Raw genomic sequence first — 20,261 nt, 5'->3', positions numbered from 1 at the left:
TCGGCCGTACAAGATGCCCCTTCCTTTAATCTTTCTGCCTCTCCTCCACCCTCTTTTTTGCAGCCTCCCTCAGATTGTCAACAGCATAAATCAGAGGCGGCGTGACTGGGCAGTTCTCCTGGGCGGTCATCATTGTCACCTGCCGGGTCAGGGGTCAAGTGCCGGCCCCTCCCTGCCCCTCCCACTCCTCACACCCCCTTTTTATATATCAGGGGTGTAGTGGGAGGGGAAGGGGCTGGAGGAGGAAGGATGAAGAGGGTGAAAAGGAACATGGGATACTGGCAGAGTATGTGGGTTGGGTTGGGTGGGAAAGGAAGGGGCTGGAGAAGGAAGGGATGGTGATTAAAAGGGAACATAAAACAATAGTAAAATACAGGAATTACTTAGGAAGGGAAGGGAATGGAGAAAGAAGGTGATGTGAGTGTAAGGGAACATTAGACAGTGATAGAAAATGTAACTTTAATGTGAAATGAAGGGATTAGGGAAGGAATGTATTGCAAGTGAAAAAGATCATAAGACAGTGGCAGAAATTATATGTGCAGAGCTGTGTTGTGGGATATTAGGAGGATGTAGGAGAAATTAAGTATGTTTTCGTGGTATCTTGTTTATTACCCCCGTTTCGTGTGTGTGTGTGTGTGTGTGTGTGTGTGTGTGTGTGTGTGTGTGTGTGTGTGTGTGTGTGATTTCAGTGTTACTCAACTCCCACATACGCAGCTTCCGCGAACTCGTCGTCGTTGCTCGTACCTATAATTGTGTGTGTGTGTGTGTGTGTGTGTGTGTGTGTGTGTGTGTGTGTGTGTGTGTGTGTACTCAGTGGTTTCCCTTTTTTTTTATTTTATTTCGTTTTTTGTTTACTCATTGGTACCTCTCCGTCTTCTCTTCTCCGGAGCTTGTTCCTCTTTTCTCTCCCAATCTGTATTTCTCTTTCCCATCCCGTCTCCCTCTGTCCTGCTTCGTCTCGCATTGTCACGCACTGAAGCACCTGCAGAGATGACAGTAGCACCTCTGAAGTGAACCATTTTACTATAATCAACCCTTTAATATGCCACAATTGGTTGCCGTATTATTCCCAGAGGAGTGATTGGAGTAACACTTTAGAACTATGTACTGGTGTTGTTATTGTGGCTCCAGACCATTTTAAACGTGCATTTTGTAAACTGCAATTACCCTTCGAGGAGAGTATATGAGGGACGTTTGCATAACCCGGTAGTTGAGCCGCCTGTTTGTATCTGAACCACCACATGAAGGCGTCCCACTCTAGCACCTCAGAAGTACATAATGGGTAGAATTCCCTACTTACAATGCACATTTATCGCATTTGCAGGTATCATTTGAAATCACAGACTCCTAGCCCCTAGCCCCTAGTTCTCAGGAGGTTTCACGTGGAGTAAAATCATATGAAATAGGCAAGATTCAGTTATACAACTCGCCCCTCGAGGTTTAATGGTTAAACTAAGTAATGTTCACGGTCACTCCCTTAACATTTGCGAGACCACAGACTCCTTATTTACTCACAGACCACAGACGCAGACCCAAATGACTCCCAGTATACGCACAAACCACAGTCGCCAAAATGACACCCAGTATACGCGCAGACCACAGACGCAGGACCAGATGACTCCCAACATACGCACTGACGGCAGCTACAGGCAGCCATAAGTCGCAGGGTAGACGGTGGTTGCAGCCCCGGGATAATACGTTTCTACCCAGGGCGGGATGATACGTGTCTACCCAGGGCGTCACCTCTCTCCCGTAACTCGGAGTAATGACGTGCCTAGCGAGGGTAGCCATTGTCGCACCCGCTCCTGACTGTGGACCTCCCTTCTCCCTCACTCTTCTCTTTCTTCACCACGATCATTTGCTGTCTCCTTTTCTGTGTTACTCTTGACACCACAATTTTTTACTCTTGACATCACTATCTTTTTTCTATCTTGTTTTCTGTATTACTCTAGACACCACAATCTTTTCTGTATTTACTCTAGACACCATTATTTTTTCCTGTCTTGTTTTGTATATTGACTTTAGACTCAGCGATCTTTCCTTCCTTCTTTACTCTAGAAATCGCTATCTTTTCCTGTCTTCATTTCTGTATAACTATACAGTAGATGACACCAGCTTTTCCTTTCTTCTTTTCTTTATTTACTCTAGACAGCTATCATTTCCTGTCATCTTTTCATTATCCCCCTTTTTTTTTTATTTACTCAAAACACTACCAGTTTTTCCTTTCTTCTTTTCTCTATTAACCAAAAAATATATCCTGTATATATATATATATATATATATATATATATATATATATATATATATGATCAAACAGTATGACATAATTAATTCATAACCATAAAACTTTTTTCGTCATAATTAGTGAACATCGTCCATTAATACTCGTCACACACTTATTTTCCACTTATCTCGTCACCCCCGTCACTTCCCAGCATCCGTCTTCCTTTCCTTTGTCGAACTCTTCCACCCGTTCCATCTTGCCTTCCCTTCAGTCAGCCTCTCTCCTCTCACTCTTCCAGTTTCCCCTTCATCAGCTCTTTGCTACCCATGTCTCCTCTCTTTACCTTCACCTTCCCCCTCTGTCTCTCCTCTAATTAGCTCTTGTGCATCCAATTTCCCTTCTCTTTCCCTTCATCTTTCTTTTTAAGTCTTCGCCCTCCTCTCATGAACTCTACTCCATCTCATTCCCCTCTTCTTCCCCTCACCTTGACAGTCCCACTTCTCTCACCAACAGTCCTTTCTACCTTCTTCCCTTCTCCTATGCTTACCTCTCTCCTTCCCCTCTCATCATCCCTCCTCTCCTCCCACTTCCTCACTTCTTTCATCCCACTCAGCTCCTCACCCCTCTCTCTCACTGATTGTCCTCTTCACCCATTTGCCCTCTCCTTCCTCTCTCTCCCTCTCTTCAGTCTCCAGCTCTCTTTTCCACTCCATTCACAGTGCTCTTCTCCTGTGTTAGTCCTCTCCTCTCACACACCCTCTCTCCCATTCCACGCCTTTCCACTCTAATCCACTCCTCTATCTCTTTTCTCAGTCCACTCCACTCCTCTTCCACTCACTTTCTTTTACTTCTCTTCATTCATCGTTTCTCCTTTTCATTTGGTCTTCCACTCCATCTTTTATTTCTTTCACCCTATCCGTTTCCTTTTCCTATTCTTTTGGTCTCTCTTTCTTTTCTCTCACATCCATTTTCTTCTCCCGTCCCTTGCTTATTTTCACTATAAAGTATCATCTCTCTCTCTCTCTCTCTCTCTCTCTCTCTCTCTCTCTCTCTCTCTCTCTCTCTCTCTCTCTCTCTCTCTCTCTCTCTCCACACACACACACACACACACACACACACACACACACACACACACACACCTCGTCTTCTGACATTATCCCTTCCCTACCCACGCCTTTCTCTTTCCTTCCTCTGTCTCCTTTAAACCACTCCTTCTCCTGTCCTCACCTCTCTGTCTCCCCTCACTCCCTTTCCTCCCACTCCTCCCTCTCCCGCAGTCGTCCCTCTGCAAACATCCCACTCTCGTCTCTCCCTCTCCCTTTCCCCCCTTCTCTCCCTTCTCCCCCTCCCTTCCTTTACCTATCCCAAGTCTTTCCCTCTTCATTTCCCCCATGTCTCCTCCTCCCCACCCACTATCAACATTATCCCTGCTGTATCCTTAACCTCTCTCTCTCTCTCTCTCTCTCTCTCTCTCTCTCTCTCTCTCTCTCTCTCTCTCTCTCTCTCTCTCTCTCTCTCTTCCCTTGTCTTCATCTCCTCTCCCCTTCGTATCTCCTTTCTCTCAGCCTCCTTCTACCTTCCCTTCATTCATCCTTTCAGCCTGTTTCCCCTTTTACTAAGTCCATCCTCATAGATCTTCCTATTTTTCCAATTTCCCCTCTCTCCATCCCTCTCTTCCTCTCTCCTCACCCCCCTTTCCTCTCTTCTCACCCCCCTTTCCTCTCTCCTCACCCCCCTTTCCTCTCTCCTCACCCCCCTTCCTCTCTCCTCACCCTCCTTCCTCTCTCCTCACCCCCCTTCCTCTCTCCTCACCCCCCTTCCTCTCCCTTCTTTTCTCCTGACTCCCTCTTCCTCTCTCCTCACCTCCCTTCTGCTGGCATTATCCCTGCTATCACCAAACCTCTCTCCTTTCTCCCCCTTTCTTTCCTAATTCCAGGCCTCACCTTCTCCCTCCTTCCAAACCTCTTATTATCATTCTCCCTCTCTCTTTCTCTCTGCCACTCCCTTTCTCATTCTGTCCTTACCATAACCTCTCTTTCTCTCTCAGTTCCTTCCCTCTCTCCTCCACTCTCTCGTTCTCCCCCTCATTTTCTTCCCCCTCTCTCCTTTGCCTTTTTCCCTACTCCAGCGCTCATCCTCTCGTCAAACCTCGTCCTTTCCCCTCTCCCATCCCCTCCCCCACCGTCTTCCTCACTCCCTCTCTCACTTTCCTCCACCTTTTCACTCCTTTTCTATAAAAGCTTCCTTATCTTCCTCTCTCTCCTCCCTTTCTCTCTCTTTTCACTTTCTCTAGTCCCGAACCCTCTTACCTTCCTCCAGTTTTTTTTCCTTTTCTTTCTCAATCTTCCCTTCTACCTCTCTCTCTCCTCTCACTTTCTTTCACCACTCCCCAGCCTCTCCCCCTTCCCCTCCCCCTGTGGCATTATCCCGGCCATATCCACAACTCAGGTAGGGCCGTGGATGTCCAGATTATCCAGCTGGCAATCAGGAGCGGGGACAATCAGAGCCCTGCGGTTGGGAGGGTGAGAAACACGCCTTCCACTGCCCACACTCACGCACTCTACACACACCTCTCTCCTCTCTCTTGCACACCTTTCTCGCACCTTTCTCGCTCTCTCTCTCGCGCACATCTTTCTTGCTCTCTCTCTCTCTTGCACTTACACCTCTCTGTCGGGCCTGGCTCTTGCTCTTTCACCTCTTTCTCTCTCTCCTACTCCTTTGATTTCTTTGCCACACACTGTTTTCATCATCATCTTATCTCTCTCTCTCTCTCTCTCTCTCTCTCTCTCTCTCTCAAGATATCCGTCCTTAGAGGGTTAGTGGAGCCTGATTAAACCCATTCACTCCGATGACGCCTTACTTTTTTCTATATTATTTTCCTTTCCTTCCGTTTTCCTTGCTCCAGCCACTTTTATTCAGTTAAGGAGACGTATTTCAAGCTAGAAAGGTCAGACATAGCTTTAATTAATTTCTTTACTAATAGACATCTTCCCTGAGCTGAGTAAATTCTCCTACGGTCAGCAAGAATCAAGTACAAAGGACACTATCGTACTTAAGGGGTTTACGACATTTGATTACGTCGTCTGGAGGTACCAAAAATAAAATGAAGTCTTTTATCGTAGTTGGTCATTAAATCATCTGTCCAATTTACACTAAAGTGTGTGGAAATACTTAAGTTTAGCCTTCGTGTGCTTCTTCATCTCTGTTTCTTCTCTCTTCTTTTTCTTCCTCGTCTTGCTCTTCTTCTTCTTCTCCCTTTCCTTCTTCTTGTTCTTCATCTTCTTCTTCTTCGTCTTCTTCATCTTTTTCTTCCTCGTCTTCCTCTTCTTCTTCTTCTCCCTCTTCTTCTTCGTCTTCTTCTTCTTCTTCTTCTAAGACGTTTTGTATACTGGGGTGTGGATAATATGTATACTATTGCACAGCGACAGAACATGTATACTAACGCTTAGGAGCTTTTGTATACGGGTGTGTGGATAATATGTATACGAATATCCTGCAGCAGAGCATGTATATCCCAGCACCCAGCACCCCAGCACTGGTTTCCCTTGCACATGAGCCTTATCTTGTTACTGCAGGGAGGGCGAGTGTAGCGTCTCCTCATTCCACCCGCTTTGTTATTTGATAATTATATGTAGCTCTCGGGGCCTGCTATTGTGCCGCCCCTCCGTCTCACTGCCCTGGTGTGGGGTGATGGGGAGCTGTGATGGAGGGAGGTGTGGGGTGATGGGGAGCTGTGATGGAGGGAGGTGTGGGATGTGGGGTGATGGGGAGCTGTGATGGAAGGAGATGTGGGGTGTGGGGTGATGGAGAGCTGTGATGGAGGGAGGTGTGGGGTGTGGGGTGATGGAGAGCTGTGATGGAGGGAGAATTGGGGTGATGGGGAGCTGTGATTGAGGGAGGTGTGGGGTGATGGGGAGCTGTGATGGAAGGAGATGTGGGGTGTGGGGTGATGGGGAGCTGTGATGGAAGGAGGTGTGGGATGATGGGGAGCTGTGATGGAGGGAGGTGTGGGGTGATGGGGAGCTGTGATGGAGGAAGGTGTGGGGTGATGGGGGAGCTGTGGGGTGATGGGGGAGCTGTGATGGAGGAAGGTGTGGGGTGTGGGATGGAGATGTGGGATGTGAGTCGAAAAGGGAATTGTGATGGAGAGGAGTATGTGGTGGTGGAGGAAGATGTTGGAGAGTGGGGTGATGATGAGATTGTGAGGTGATGGAGGGAGGTGTGGGGTGTAGGGTAATGCAGGAGCTTTGGGTGATGGAGGGAGGTGTGGGGTGTAGGGTAATGCAGGAGCTTTGGGTGATGGAGGGAGGTGTGAGGGTCTGGGGTGATGGAGGTGTGTGGTGATGAAAGGAAGTGTCGTACAAGATGAAAGTGAAATGTGGAAGTGAGGAGGAGGAGGAGGAGGTGTAAGTGTTGGTGGGCTGCAGGGATGTGAGTGCTGGAGGTACGGTATATGATAGGGAGAAATGCTATGGAGGGAAGTGGTGTTAGGTGTGAATATGTATGTGTTAAGGGGATACTACGACTGTGTTATGGTTGGAAATGTGAGTGTGTGTGTGTGTGTGTGTGTGTGTGTGTGTGTGTGTGTGTGTGTGTGTGTGTGTGTGTGTGTGTGTGTGTGTGTGTGTGTGAGAGAGAGAAAGGTGCGATGGAGGAAGGTATGGTTAGGGGAGATGTGGGTTTGTGCAGGTGGTGTGGAGGCGTGCTATCTGAAGAGGTATGGGGAGAAGTGAGTGTGTATGTGTGAACAGGAAAGGAAAAAAGGAGTCTAATTAATGTCTTTGTCTTTTTTTTTTTTTTTTTTTTTTTTTTTTTTTGTCTGTGTGAGTTTAGTTGCAAGTGTCTAGTATTATGGAAGATTGTCAGGAATTATAGGGATGTGAAAAATAACTACGCAAGGAGTACTGCAGATATAAGTAAACGCCAAGGTGTGGACGTAAGAGGCGCAGGTGTGCCAGGTGAGTTACGTAAGACACAGCAGTACACCTGCTCTGAAAAACATCGGTACACAATATGAGTTCAGCATCATAATACACAGACTGAAGAGCACCGAGAAATGCAGGCCTTCTCCTACATGCCGGCAGTCTTAATGGTATACGATTGCCACATCAGATATGAACTACTAGCTGTACGCATTTAAAAATATGTAGGGAATGACCATAGATGTTATAATTTAAGAGGGTAGTGAAAGGCAGTTCATTCCGCATGGTTTAGTCATTCCGAACTGCATCATACCCACAGTGCAACGCTACTTTTTGAGGCTAGTGTACATCTTTGGGTACTTATGTATAATTTAGGACGGAAAGAAATGTGGATAAGTAAATATGCTTAACACCTCATTATCCTCACATTATTTATTTTTCTTACAACTTGAACGCATTAACAGAGAGGTGGTGGTTTAGTGGCAGAAGAGTGGACTGTTGATCATCATATCGTATAATAGTTTTTGACTGAGGGGGCGAATAATCTGAGGTTCTGTAATTTCCTAAACTCAGGTGTCCACAAAATCCAACAACATACCTTAAAAACACCTCCGCTAAAGCCATCCCACCAGCCCTGAATCACATAGTCCTGGCATACTGGAATCTCTGTACGGACGGCTCGGTGTTTGTCCTTGAATGATAATAGATAAGGACCTGTGGCACCATCAGCTATTGCATGGAAAGGCCGCTGGATATTTTGAACGAAATGAACACCTCATCTCCAAAGCTGGATATATAAAAAGAAATAATGTCCACGTGATTTTTAAAAGTCAAATAAGTATACCAATATATATAATATTTTCATGTACAAAAGTGGAGGGTTCTGTGTGGAGCCGTTAAGTATGTCAGCAAAATTAAAACATGGAAACCCTAGAAATGTGGAGTTTGAAAGCATACATACTTACATGCACGAAATTGAACTAGGGAAAAAATAATGTGTGATTTTAAGAATGTGTTTCCTTCCTTTACAGATATTTTTATACTAATCATTTACCTGGAAATTAATGCATACATCATACTGAGCTTGTTAATTTATATCTACATATACTTTATATTTCTTTATTGACTAGGTTTATGTTTATATTTACACATTCCTTTATTACACACTTACGCTTACATCTGTCCATCCTTTCATCTGTCTGTCTGTCAATCCGTTTGTCTTTATGTCTATCTGCACACATTATATAGATAGATACATACATAACTACACATAGATTGGCACATACATACATAGACACGCAGATAGATAGATACATACATACATAGATACACAGATAGATAGATTTGCATGTATGTGCGAGTATGCATATGCACTGGCAAACGACAAGCAGTGAGCTGGTGTGGCAGGACCAAGTAGGTACACAGTAAAAATTTCCCTCTTGAGACCGGCCCTTCTCGCTCCACGGGTTTCATGTGGGAAGGTGCGACCAACTGGGAATTACGGACAGAGGAGGGATGGGTGACCTGGGATTTACGGACACTAATGAAATGGGTGACCTGGGATTTACGGACACTGAAGGGATGGGTGACCTGGGATTTACGGACAGAGGAGGGATGGGTGACCTGGGAATTACGGACACTAGAGGGATGGGTGACCTGGGATTTACGGACACTAGAGGGATGGGTGACCTAGGATTTACGGACACTAGAGGGATGGGTGACCTGGGATTTACGGACACTAGAGGGATGGGTGACCTGGGATTTACGGACACTGAAGGGATGGGTGACCTGGGATTTACGGACACTGAAGGGATGGGTGACCTGGGATTTACGGACGCTAATGGAATGGGTGACCTGGGAATTACGGACACTAATGGGATGGGTGACCTTGGATTTACGGACAGAGGAGGGATGGGTGACCTCTGTTGAAATTAAAACACCTGATCGTAGTAATGATAGACTATAAAAACATCCCACCGTAGTAGTAGTAGTAGTAGAAGTAGTAGTAGTAGTAGTAGCAGTAATAGTAGCAGAAGTAGTAGTAGTAGTAATAGTACTCTTGCAGTCCACCATCCTCCTTTCGGGGGATAGGGAGGGAGCTTAGGCACGCGTGTATGACCGAGCAGCAGAGCCCTTCAGCCACATCAGTGCCACCACGTGAAGGCGTCTCTCTCTCTCTCTCTCTCTCTCTCTCTCTCTCTCTCTCTCTCTCTCTCTCTCTCTCTCTCTCTCTCTCTCTCTCTCTCTCTCTCTCTCTCTCTCTCTCTCTCTCTCTCGAGCAAAACGGTGATGGCAAAGGGACGTCATGGCACTGAAGGGGTTGATTATAAATACCCAAATTACAACAAAATTCCCCCTGTACTAATAACCCTGCAACCTCCGTCAGTAATTACCCTCATTTTCCGCCAATTACCCCCCTACTGAAACCTGTCCAGGCGTTTTTTCCTCGTCAAATTGATGGATGATTAGGTTTTTCTGCCAGATTGCGTTTTCTTACGTCGGGAGTTACGTAACGAAGGTTGTGTGCGTATGGGACCGTTCAGTATGGATTTTTATATCGGAGAGAGAGAGAGAGAGTAATAATTTTTATACTAAGACTCGTGATTTGTGTGTGTGTGTGTGTGTGTGTGTGTGTGTGTGTGTGTGTGTGTGTGTGTGTGTGTGTGTTTACAGGGATCAATTTCTATACTTAGACGCATGATTTACGTCTAGCGGTGTGTGTGTGTGTGTGTGTGTGTGTGTAAAAACAGCTACAACCAATACCCCTAGTGGCTTCATGTGTATAGCATGCCCACCACCACCATTACTACTACTACTACTACTGCGCAGTGTTTACCCCATCAGCTGTTTCATTCATGCTGGTCCCTGGCTGTGTTAGCGTGCGAGTGCTTGCGTGCGGTGGTGTGTGTGCGTGTGTGTGTGTGCGTGCGTGCCCGTGTACAAATTGCCGTCGGTCACGTTGGGGTTCGTAAGAGGGTATCTAGAGGGGGCTCGCTCCTCCCTCCTCAGTGACGTCATCTTTGTTTATAAATAGAACACACACACACACACACACACACACACACACACACACACACACACACACACACACACACATACACACACACACACGCGTAAATCATGCACTCTTAGGCTCCTTGGACTCTCAAACGAATTCCCGTGGACATTTATATAGAGTTATCCTTACCATGAGGGAGCTGTAATGGTGACAGTATTAACACTCTCAGGTACATATATCTAACCCTAAATAGGAATATAATTGACTGTGTTAGATAAGTTAGTAGAATGAACGTGATTATTGGAGAGTTACCCCTTTCGGCTGACGCAAATCCACTGTGTCAAGAAAATGATAGAGAGAGAGAGAGAGAGAGAGAGAGAGAGGGGGGGTGAGGAGAAAAAAAAAAAAAAAGACCAGAAAACAGAAAAGGAAATAAAATAATGTCTCCTTGTTGTGGGGGAGGTGATTTTTAGTTTAAGAAGTTGTCTGCTATCCAAAAGTACGTGGCTTCGATCCCAAGCAAGGGCCGGCAACTAGTATATTGAGGTTTCTTAATAATATCCTCGCTAATATCGCACCAGTCCTGAATTTGAGCAACCTAGCGTGTGTACAGTATAAGCGGTGGGTATTGGCGCCGAAATGGTGACGCACAGGAGGACTGCTAGGCCTTAGGTAACGGACTGTCACTTCCTTGCTAAGAGTCTGAAAAAATAAAGGAAGAGGAAAAATAAGAATGATTTTATCACTCTTCAACACCTCTTCTTCTGCCACTCCTTCCCATCATCCCTCATGCACCCTCCTATTCGCCAAAGTAAAGTACATTGATTGACGAGATTTCAATGTGAAGGAAGTGATAACGAAGGAGGAAGGGAGGAGGAGGAGGAGGAGGGGAAGAATTGGGGAGGAAGAGGAGGGGAAGAACTGGGGGAGGAAGTGGAGAGGGGAAAATGATGCTAATGGCTGAGAATATGACGAGCTGATATGCATACCCCTTAGGTTCATTACTCTCTCTCTCTCTCTCTCACACACACACACACACACACACACACACACACACACACACACACACACACACACACACACACACACACACACACACACACACACACACACACACACACACACACACACACACACACACACACACATATTCCCAGTCCCTTCCCATCTTATTCCATTTCTCTCCATTTCTTTTCATTTCTCTGTCTCCATCCTTCTCCTCTCCCTTTCCCCTGCCTGCCCCCCATCCCCCCGTGATGAGGTACCGCATCCCTAGAGGGGCTCGGTAATGGTACTGCCCCTCGGTAAAAGAGAGAGAGGAGATCTACTGAAGGAGGGGCAGGAGGAGGGGTTCAAGGTGGGGAGGTAGAGGAGAGTAAAGATCTCTCTCTCTCTCTCTCTCTTTCTCTCTCTCTCTCAATAATGTGTGTGTGTGTGTGTGTGTGTGTGTGTGTGTGTGTGACTTCTGTCTATTTCCCTCTGTATATCGGTCTCTCCCTTTGCCTCCATTATATATATTATTTTTCACACATCTTTTTGATTTTTCATTTCTTTCTTTACTTCCATTATTGTTTATTTTTTTAACTCTCCTCTCTTTCATCTGTTTCATATGATATCTCTTTGACTGTCATATTTTCTTTCTTTTTCATTTTTCTCTCATCGTCTCTCTGCCTGCCTCTCTGTCCTTCCGTCACACTCTGTCTGGTAGTACATTCATTACGTCATTACTTGTTCTATTCTTCCATTTCCTGTCTACTCTGCATATGTACTTCCTTCCCCTCCCCCCACAATCCAACTCTTTAACTGAGCACTTCATTTCCCTTTCTACTCTCATTTCCAGCAACGCTCCTACCATCAATAGTCACCATTTCCACATCCTTCATTCCTTCACTCTGACGATAATATAACTCTATGATTGACTGTTATTAAAGGTGATGGAAATAGTCCGTTTACCTTCGTCACGGTTATGTCGACATTATTTTCTCATTTATTATTACACAGTCCTCTCTCTCTCTCTCTCTCTCTCTCTCTCTCTCCGCGAGCAAAATTTTACCCACACTTCTCTGTTGGGTATGGCGATGGAAGGTGTTACATGAATAATTTTTACGTGATAATCATCTCAAACACACAACAAAAGAGGATGAGAAGGAAGGATGCTGTCTGTCATTTGAGATGTAAAAAAGTGAAAGGCAGAACAATACTGATAGAGGACCTCCGACTAACTTTTGCGCACAGCTGTATATCAAAATGTGTAAGAGGTGGTGCACTTTGAGGACGGGGGGGGGAGGTTTAAGGCCAAATTTTTATGTTATTGTTATACTCTTTTCAAATCTACTTGGCCCAGATTTTCGTACCCTCGTTGCTAATTTCACATAGCTCAGTGGCAGAAAAAGACAGTGCTACGGCCCTACATCCTTTCCATTACACTTCTTCATGACGAGCATCAAAATCAAGCGTTAACCTTTTGCTGCAACTCATAATTCAAGGTGGAGAGATGGCAATTTTAGGCCAAGTTACGGTAAAAGGAGTATATTAGGCTTATTCAGAATATCTGTTTCGCCATCACCAGCACTCTAATCAATCTTCCCCTCTCTCCTTCCCCTCAGAGTGACATAGTACAATTGAGTGTGTACGAGCTGGCGCATTTCGAGGACTTGGAGGAGGTTGTCGGCCAAATCTGTTTTTATGATGATGATGATGATTAACTTCTCTCTTAATGCCCCTTTTTCTCCATCACAATCACTCTAATCATTCTTCCTCTCTCTCCTTCCCCTCAGAGTGACGTACTACATCAGAGCGTGTACGAGCTGGTGTATTTCAAGAACAGAGAGGAGCTGCAGAGAAAACTGATGTGTATTATTATTTACTTCACTCTTAATGCCCCTTTCGTCATCACAAGCACTCAAACCACTCTTCCTCTCCCTCCTTCGCCTCAGAGTGACATAGTACAATTGAGTGTGTAGGAGCTGTTGCATTTCGAGGACATGGAGGAAGTTTTAGGCCAAATCTGTTTTTACGGTGATGGTGATTATTAACTTCACTCCCTTTTTCTATCACAGTCACTCTAATCACTCTTCCTCTCCTTCTTTCCCCTCAGAGTGACATAGTACATCAGAGCGTGTACGAGCTGGTGCACTCCGAGGACAGAGAGGAGCTACAGAGACAGCTGATGTGGAACTCTCACCTGCCACCCGACCAGGCCCAACTCACCCTGCAAGAGGCGCTACATAGTGACCAGACGGCGTTAGAGAGGAACTTCACCGTCAGATTCAGATGCCTGCTGGATAATACCTCTGGCTTCCTGGTGAGAAAGGAGGGATTTATGGAGATTAGGGGATTTTTTAAGGGTCTGGGGGATTAGGAGAGGCAGTGAAGAGTTGCCGACAGCTTTTGATATCTCGTTGACAGGACGCTTCATTTTTTTTCTTTTTTTTAGAGACAGACAGACAGACAGACAAATGGACCGGTTGTGTGTGGCATTATGAAGACTGACAGGGAGAGTTCATTATTTATTCCAAGATAAAAAAAGAGCCAGGTAGATCAACTGAGACTGACAGATAATTAGACAGTGCGAAAGGGGAGACTGATAGACGGGAGGAGACAGAGGCACCATTAAGCAGTTACAGACGGCCATCTAATTACACACAGAACGATTGTTACATAGGGAGCCTGATCTGCATTCTGACAGTGAGTGCTGGGTAGAGGAACGGCGAGACAGAGGGTGAGAGACAGTAAAGAGATGGTTGTGGAGAATGGGTTCGGCGAGACAGAGGGTGAGAGACAGTAAGGAGATGGTTGTGGAGAATGGGTTCGGCGAGACAGAGGGTGAGAGACAGTAAGGAGATGGTTGTGGAGAATGTGTTAAATCCTTTCTCCATGATGAGAGTTTCTGAAATTAGTCCTTCTACTGTACGCAGCTTAGGAGGGAATATAGAAAGTAGAAAATTTAGATACAGTCGTTCAATAACCTTCTCTACGATAGTGGGTTTTGGTTTAAATTTTTGTCATTGCCGAGTTGACTTAATTCAGCTTAGACTGTCCGAACTGAAAGGGTTGGATACTCTCTCTCTCTCTCTCTCTCTCTCTCTCTCTCTCTCTCTCTCTCTCTCTCTCTCTCTCTCTCTCTCTCTCTCTCTCTCTCTCCCACTTCCTTCCCCACAATCAGTGCGACATTGAGGAAGTGAAGGTAATATACGAGAGAGAGAGAGAGAGAGAGAGAGAGAGAGAGAGAGAGAGAGAGGGATATTGTCGTGCCACCCCCTCCCTTCCTCATTTTCATTTTTATCCAAGTATGTAATTTCTCTCTTCCTTTTTCCCATTCTCTCTCTCTCTCTCTCTCTCTCTCTCTCTCTCTCTCTCTCTCTCTCTCTCTCTCACACACACACACACACACACACACACACACACACACACACACACACACACACACATATCATCTACACTCGCCCACCCATTAACACGTACACCTATTAAAACACCCACACACTTAATCATACACACCCACACCCGCTGATACCCACATCCATTCACACATCCACACCCATTACACCCACACCCCACACCCATTAACACCCACATCCATTACCACCCATTAACACCCACATCCATTACCACCCACACCAATTATCACCCACACCCCACCCAGCCAAACACAATCCACCACCTTGCGTCGATAATTCCATAGCCCTGCGGTCAAAATTACACTGACATAATCACCCTCTTCCCAAGCAGGAGGAAGCAGGGGGGGAGGGGGCGGTGGGGGTGGCAGTTGAGGGGGGACAGGAAGAGTGGGGGACGAAGATGGGGGTGCATGAATAGGGAGGGGAGGAATAAGGTACTCAAATCCATTCATCGGGAGAGGTGTTACTTGAGATGAATAAAATCGTCTGGCAAGGGGGGTTGGGATATGGAAGGGTGTGGTTTGGGTGTTAGTGGGGAAAAGCTGGGGAAGGGAAGAGGTTGGGGAGGGGGAAAGATTGGGGAAGGGAAAAGGTGGGGTATATGAAGAGTGGAATGGGGAAGATACCGCTGTGCCCCAATACGAGAGGTCTAAGTGAATATAATGTCATTTTGCAGTAACTGAAATAAACTTCATGACACCACTGAGCTGAAAGGGAGGTAATGTAGGACAGAGGAAGAGGGGGAGAGGAAGGTGAGGGTGCATGAATAGGGGGAAGGGGAGAAGGTCATTTAGTCTCTTTAATACTACAGGTTTTTCCTAGTTTAAGTAAAATCGTCTACATGTAAAATAAATAAATAAATAAGTTGTGATGAGCTGAAGGCATTGGGGAGGGGAGGAGCGGTATTGGGTGTTAGTTAAGGGTGTTTAGGGGAGAGGGGAATAGGTGGGGGTGCATGAAATCAAGAGGGGAAGGGGGAGGGGAAGTCTTTTGATCCCCTCATTATAAAAGGGGGTCTCTCTGTTAAATCTTATCGTCTGTCAGTAGCAAAGATATGCCTTGAGATGTCGTTGAGCTGATAGTGAAGAGAAGAGGAGTGGGTAGAGGTGTGGATACAAGGAGAGGTGAGGAAAAGAGAGAGAGGGAGTACTGAACAAGAATATATTGGAAAAAAAAATACTGACTTACGTGAGGTGGGAGGAAGAGAGAGGAGGCGGTGGATGTATGGAGGGGATGCGACTAAATTAGGAAATATTTAGGTGAGGAAGAGAGGGGGGGGGGAGTAGTAAGTGGCAAGTGAAAAAGCATTGACATAAAAGAAGGTGAAGAGGGTACTTTTGTGCCTGAGGGAAACTGGGAAGGAGGAAGTGAGATGGAGGAAAAAGAGAAGGTGATGAATGTCCTAGGGAGGGAAGAGAAAGAAGAGAGGGAAGGGGGAGGGAGAGGGGGAGGGTACTGGGGGGGAGAGGGAGAAAGTGCTTTGGAGGGAAGAGGAAGAGGAGCAGAAGGAGGCGAGGGTAGGAGTAGTAGGGGGAAGGAAATACTCTTGAGGAAATTCCGGATTCGGTGGTCAGAGAAAAATGGCGTGATTGTTTCGTTATTTTCCACACACACACACACACACACACACACACACACACACACACACACACACACACACACACACACACACACACACACACACACACACACACACACACACACACACACACACACACACACACACACACACACACACACACACACACACACACACACACACACACACACACACACACACACACACCTCCATCCTGCTGATATAGAAAACCCCACACATGATTCTGCAGGATTGTACTGTATATTTATTCGATTCCGTGAAGGACACATTTGGACTATAACTGTGGGAAGACAAGGAATGGGAATGAGATGTAGGGGAGTGCAGGAGGGTGAGTGGGTGTGTGGAGGGCGGAGTGAAGGTATGGAGTGTGGGTGAAGTGTGATTGGAAGATAGGAGGGCTTAAGTGTGTGTGTGTGTGTGTGTGTGTGTGTGTGTGTGTGTGTGTGTGTGTGTGTGTGTGTGTGTGTGTGTGTGTGTGTGTGTGTGTGTGTGTGTGTGTGTGTGTTTAAGGAATGAAGAAGAACTGTTGATGAGGTTTAACTCTTTAGTACGGAAGAGATCCTAACAACTTAACACCTAACAGTTTTATTTTGTTTTGTCGTGGCTTCTCATACTCAGAGGGTTAAAGCAGCCTCAAATACCCCCAAAGAATGTGAGAAATTTTACCTGTTACATATTTGTCACAGAATATGACTTCATTCCTGTACTCTGGAAAATGAATGTATTATGGAGTGGTGGAGAAATAAGGACCTAAATGTGGCGTTGATATTGGGGCCAGGTGAGACAGTGTTGATGCAGAGTGAGGCAGGGATACGAGGTAGGGTGAGGCAGGGATTTGAGGCAGGATGAGGCAGTGTTGTGGTAGAATGAGGCAGGTAAGGCAATGTTGTGGTTGAATGAGGCAGGGTGAAGTTTGTCCAGGTAGGTGATGCGGTCTTTAGTTAGGGAATGACAGAGTGCTTAGGCAGGGTGAGGCAGAGTAAGGCAGGGTGGCTCGTGGGAAAGAGGGCAAGGCCAGGTGAGAGGAGGTAATCAGTCTAACAGACATGTGACAGAGAGAACAGGTTTATAAATGCATACCTCCATAAACACAACATTGCTGCCTGACCTGCGATTACTGACAAAGACTATCATTTTATTCTCTCTCTCTCTCTCTCTCTCTCTCTCTCTCTCTCTCTCTCTCTCTCTCTCTCTCTCTCTCTCTCAACTAACTAACTAAAACTGCATCCTAGAGTTATCCCGACTATGAGAGGGTATATGGTACTATTATTAACACTCCCAGGCTCCTATGACTCACTCTCAGCTGAATAAAATCGTCTGGCTCTAGCTGGAAGAGAATATTTACCTTGTCCCAACCATAAGGAAGAGCAAAGAAAGCTACTTAGCCTTAAAATTTCAACTCCTTCATTAGGACGGGATCATTCTGTCCCGTAGAAAGCAGACGATTTTCCTCAGCGCTAGAATGAACTCTCGAAATACAGGAGTAGATGAAGGCTGAATGAATCCCTCCTGTCTGAAAATACTCTCCCAAGCTAAACAAATCGTCTGAAAGTGAAAGTAATGCAGTTAAACAGATATCTTAGTGAAGGACTCTATCCCTTCGTCATTATAAGTTTTTGAAAATATATTTTCTGAAGATATACACTTTTTATGTCACAAAATAATCTGGTACTGAAAGGGTTATGGAAAAGACTGATAAGAGGAAATATTCTCACCAGAAAAATTCGAAACACTACAGTGCTTGTCCGTGAAATCAAAATAGTTACCGCTGACGAAAAACTCCCCTCGTCGTCCCCTCACCCACTCAAAGAACGAGCATTTCGCAGCAGATTTTGACTCCATAATTTTTGCAAAGCATGAAATCGTGCCATTATGGATTTGTTCCCGAGCTGCGGCCACACCACTCCCCCGCGCTCTATAATCATACCCCTGATGGATGACTTCAACTGGCCCCACGAAGTCCACGAGAACCGGCGAGAACTTGCGAGATCCGCGGTCACATTGTCTTGGTCTCGTATTCTCGTCACCATATGAAGCTACTACATTTTTTTTTTTTTTTTTTTTTTTTTAACTTGGCCCAGAGTTTCATCCCTTTGCTGCTTTTTCACGTACAGCTCACTGGCAGAAGACAATGCTATGGCTCTACATCCTTTTCATAGCACTTCTTTGTGACCAGCATCATATTCGAGTGTTAATCTCTTATTACAACTCAGCATTCAAGATGGAGAGAGGGCAGTTTTAGGCCAAGCTGGAACAAAAAGGGTATAGCACTCTTACCTTGGCGACTTACTTGCCCAAACATCTTAATAATCTCATGTATGTTAGCTGTGTCTTATTAATCTCAATACAAAATAAATAAATCATAAACAAGAGAGTATCAACGTTCACCAGTTAGCGTGGGAGGTTATTATACTCAGAGTTATTATATAGACTTGGATTATACTCTTTAACTTGACCCAAAATTGCCCTCTCTCCATCGTGAATGCTGAGCTGTAACAATAGACTAACTCTAGAATATGGTGCTAATCACGAAGAAGTTCTGTGGAAAGCAGGGTGGGCCACAGTATTTTCATTTCCTGCCACTGAATAACGGGATATAAGTCGGAAAGGACGAAAATATGAGCCAAATTAAAGTGAAAGGGGTATAACTTTTCCTTTGGCGACTTATTTTGCCCGCACACCTTTATGTTCGTCTGTGTGATAGAGACTGAATAAATAGCATACAAGAAATGATACTAACACCTCTTCCTTAGCGATTTATTCACGTTTCAGCACCATATTTTTCTCTGGTTTGGTAGCCGTGTCTTATTAATACTGGTACGGATTGAATCAGTAATATGCTAGGGATTATCAGTGTGCCATATGTAAAGAATAAATCGGTAATGAAGAATTGCTAGGGAGCCTCCATAGACTACAAGAATGAGGCTCTAGGTCCTCCTGGTGGGTGACGTAGGGGTGAGTGGCAAGTGTGTGTGTGTGTGTGTGTGTGTGTGTGTGTGTGTGTGTGTGTGTGTGTGTGTGTGTGTGTGTGTGTGTGTGTGTGTGTGTGTGTGTGTGTGTGTCAGGAAGTGCCGTCAACAGAGGCTGAGGTTTAGCCGAATAATTACCTGCTAGTTAGGGTCGTGTCGGAATACTTCACGGTAGTCCTGTACGTGGGAGGCTGGTGTGTGTGTGTGTGTGTGTGTGTGTGTGTGTGTGTGTGTAGATGGGAGGCTGGTGTATGCATATGTGTGTGTAGGGTGGAGACTGGTGTGTGTGTGTATGTGTATGTAGGTGGGGGGCTAGTGTGTATGTGTACGTGGGAGTAAGGGGAAGACAAGCTAATCTGTGTTGTGTTGTTGGGTGTCGTGAGCTGGTGTGGGTGTTGGTGTAGAACAGGTGGGAGATGATGGGTGTAGGGGGAGGCCTGGTGGGTGTCAGCGTTAGGTCTCTTTCTCTCTCTCTCTCTCTCTCTCTCTCTCTCTCTCTCTCTCTCTCTCTCTCTCTCTCTCTCTCTCACACACACACACACACACACACACTGTAGGTCGGTCGCTTCACATTATCGATACTTTGCGTGAGTTCGTGGTAGACCCTCTCCCTCCCCCACTCCTCCCCTCTCTCTCTTTCTATTCCTCCATTTCTCTCTCTCTCTCTCTCTCTCTCTCTCTCTCTCTCTCTCTCTCTCTCTCTCTCTCTCTCTCTCTCTCTCTCTCTCTCTCTCTCTCTCTATGTATCTGCCTTTTTATCTCTCTGTATCCCTCATTTGTTCCCAGTTCAAATCCTTACATCTGACAGTGATATAGTACAGCACTTTTGTGTTCATCTGTAAACTTATATACCGTATATATATATATATATATATATATATATATATATATATATATATATATATATATATATATATATATATATGTATATATATATATATATATATATATATATATATATATATATATATATATATATATATATATATAAAATCAGTTTCTCCCAAAAAATTAATAGATGTAGCCACACTCGCTGAGGTATAACAGGAATTATTGGTAACTGGAGTGGTGACTAGTTCCCTAACAGACAACAAAGAGCAGTTAACACAAGGACATTAACACGGGACCATTTCCTAGTATGATTTCCA

The 20,261-nt window shown here is 45.3% G+C and overlaps 1 protein-coding gene across 1 annotated transcript in view; it reads left to right on the top strand.

Moving 5' to 3' along the window:
* The window catches only part of ss (aryl hydrocarbon receptor spineless), a 725,723-nt gene that overhangs the window by 681,062 nt on the left and 24,400 nt on the right, over window positions 1-20,261 (top strand). The window contains exon 5 of the mRNA XM_080273375.1: window positions 13,242-13,448. Coding sequence (XP_080129501.1) covers window positions 13,242-13,448 — 207 coding nt within the window. The remainder of the gene's footprint in view (window positions 1-13,241; window positions 13,449-20,261) is intronic.

The sequence above is a fragment of the Coenobita brevimanus genome, chromosome 54 (assembly GCF_032717465.1).
Source record: "Coenobita brevimanus isolate Jiangsu-jjx chromosome 54, ASM3271746v2, whole genome shotgun sequence".
Taxonomy (NCBI): Eukaryota; Metazoa; Arthropoda; class Malacostraca; order Decapoda; family Coenobitidae; genus Coenobita; species Coenobita brevimanus.
Note: the sequence above shows the minus strand (reverse complement) of the source record. Positions and strands in the feature narration are given on the sequence as shown.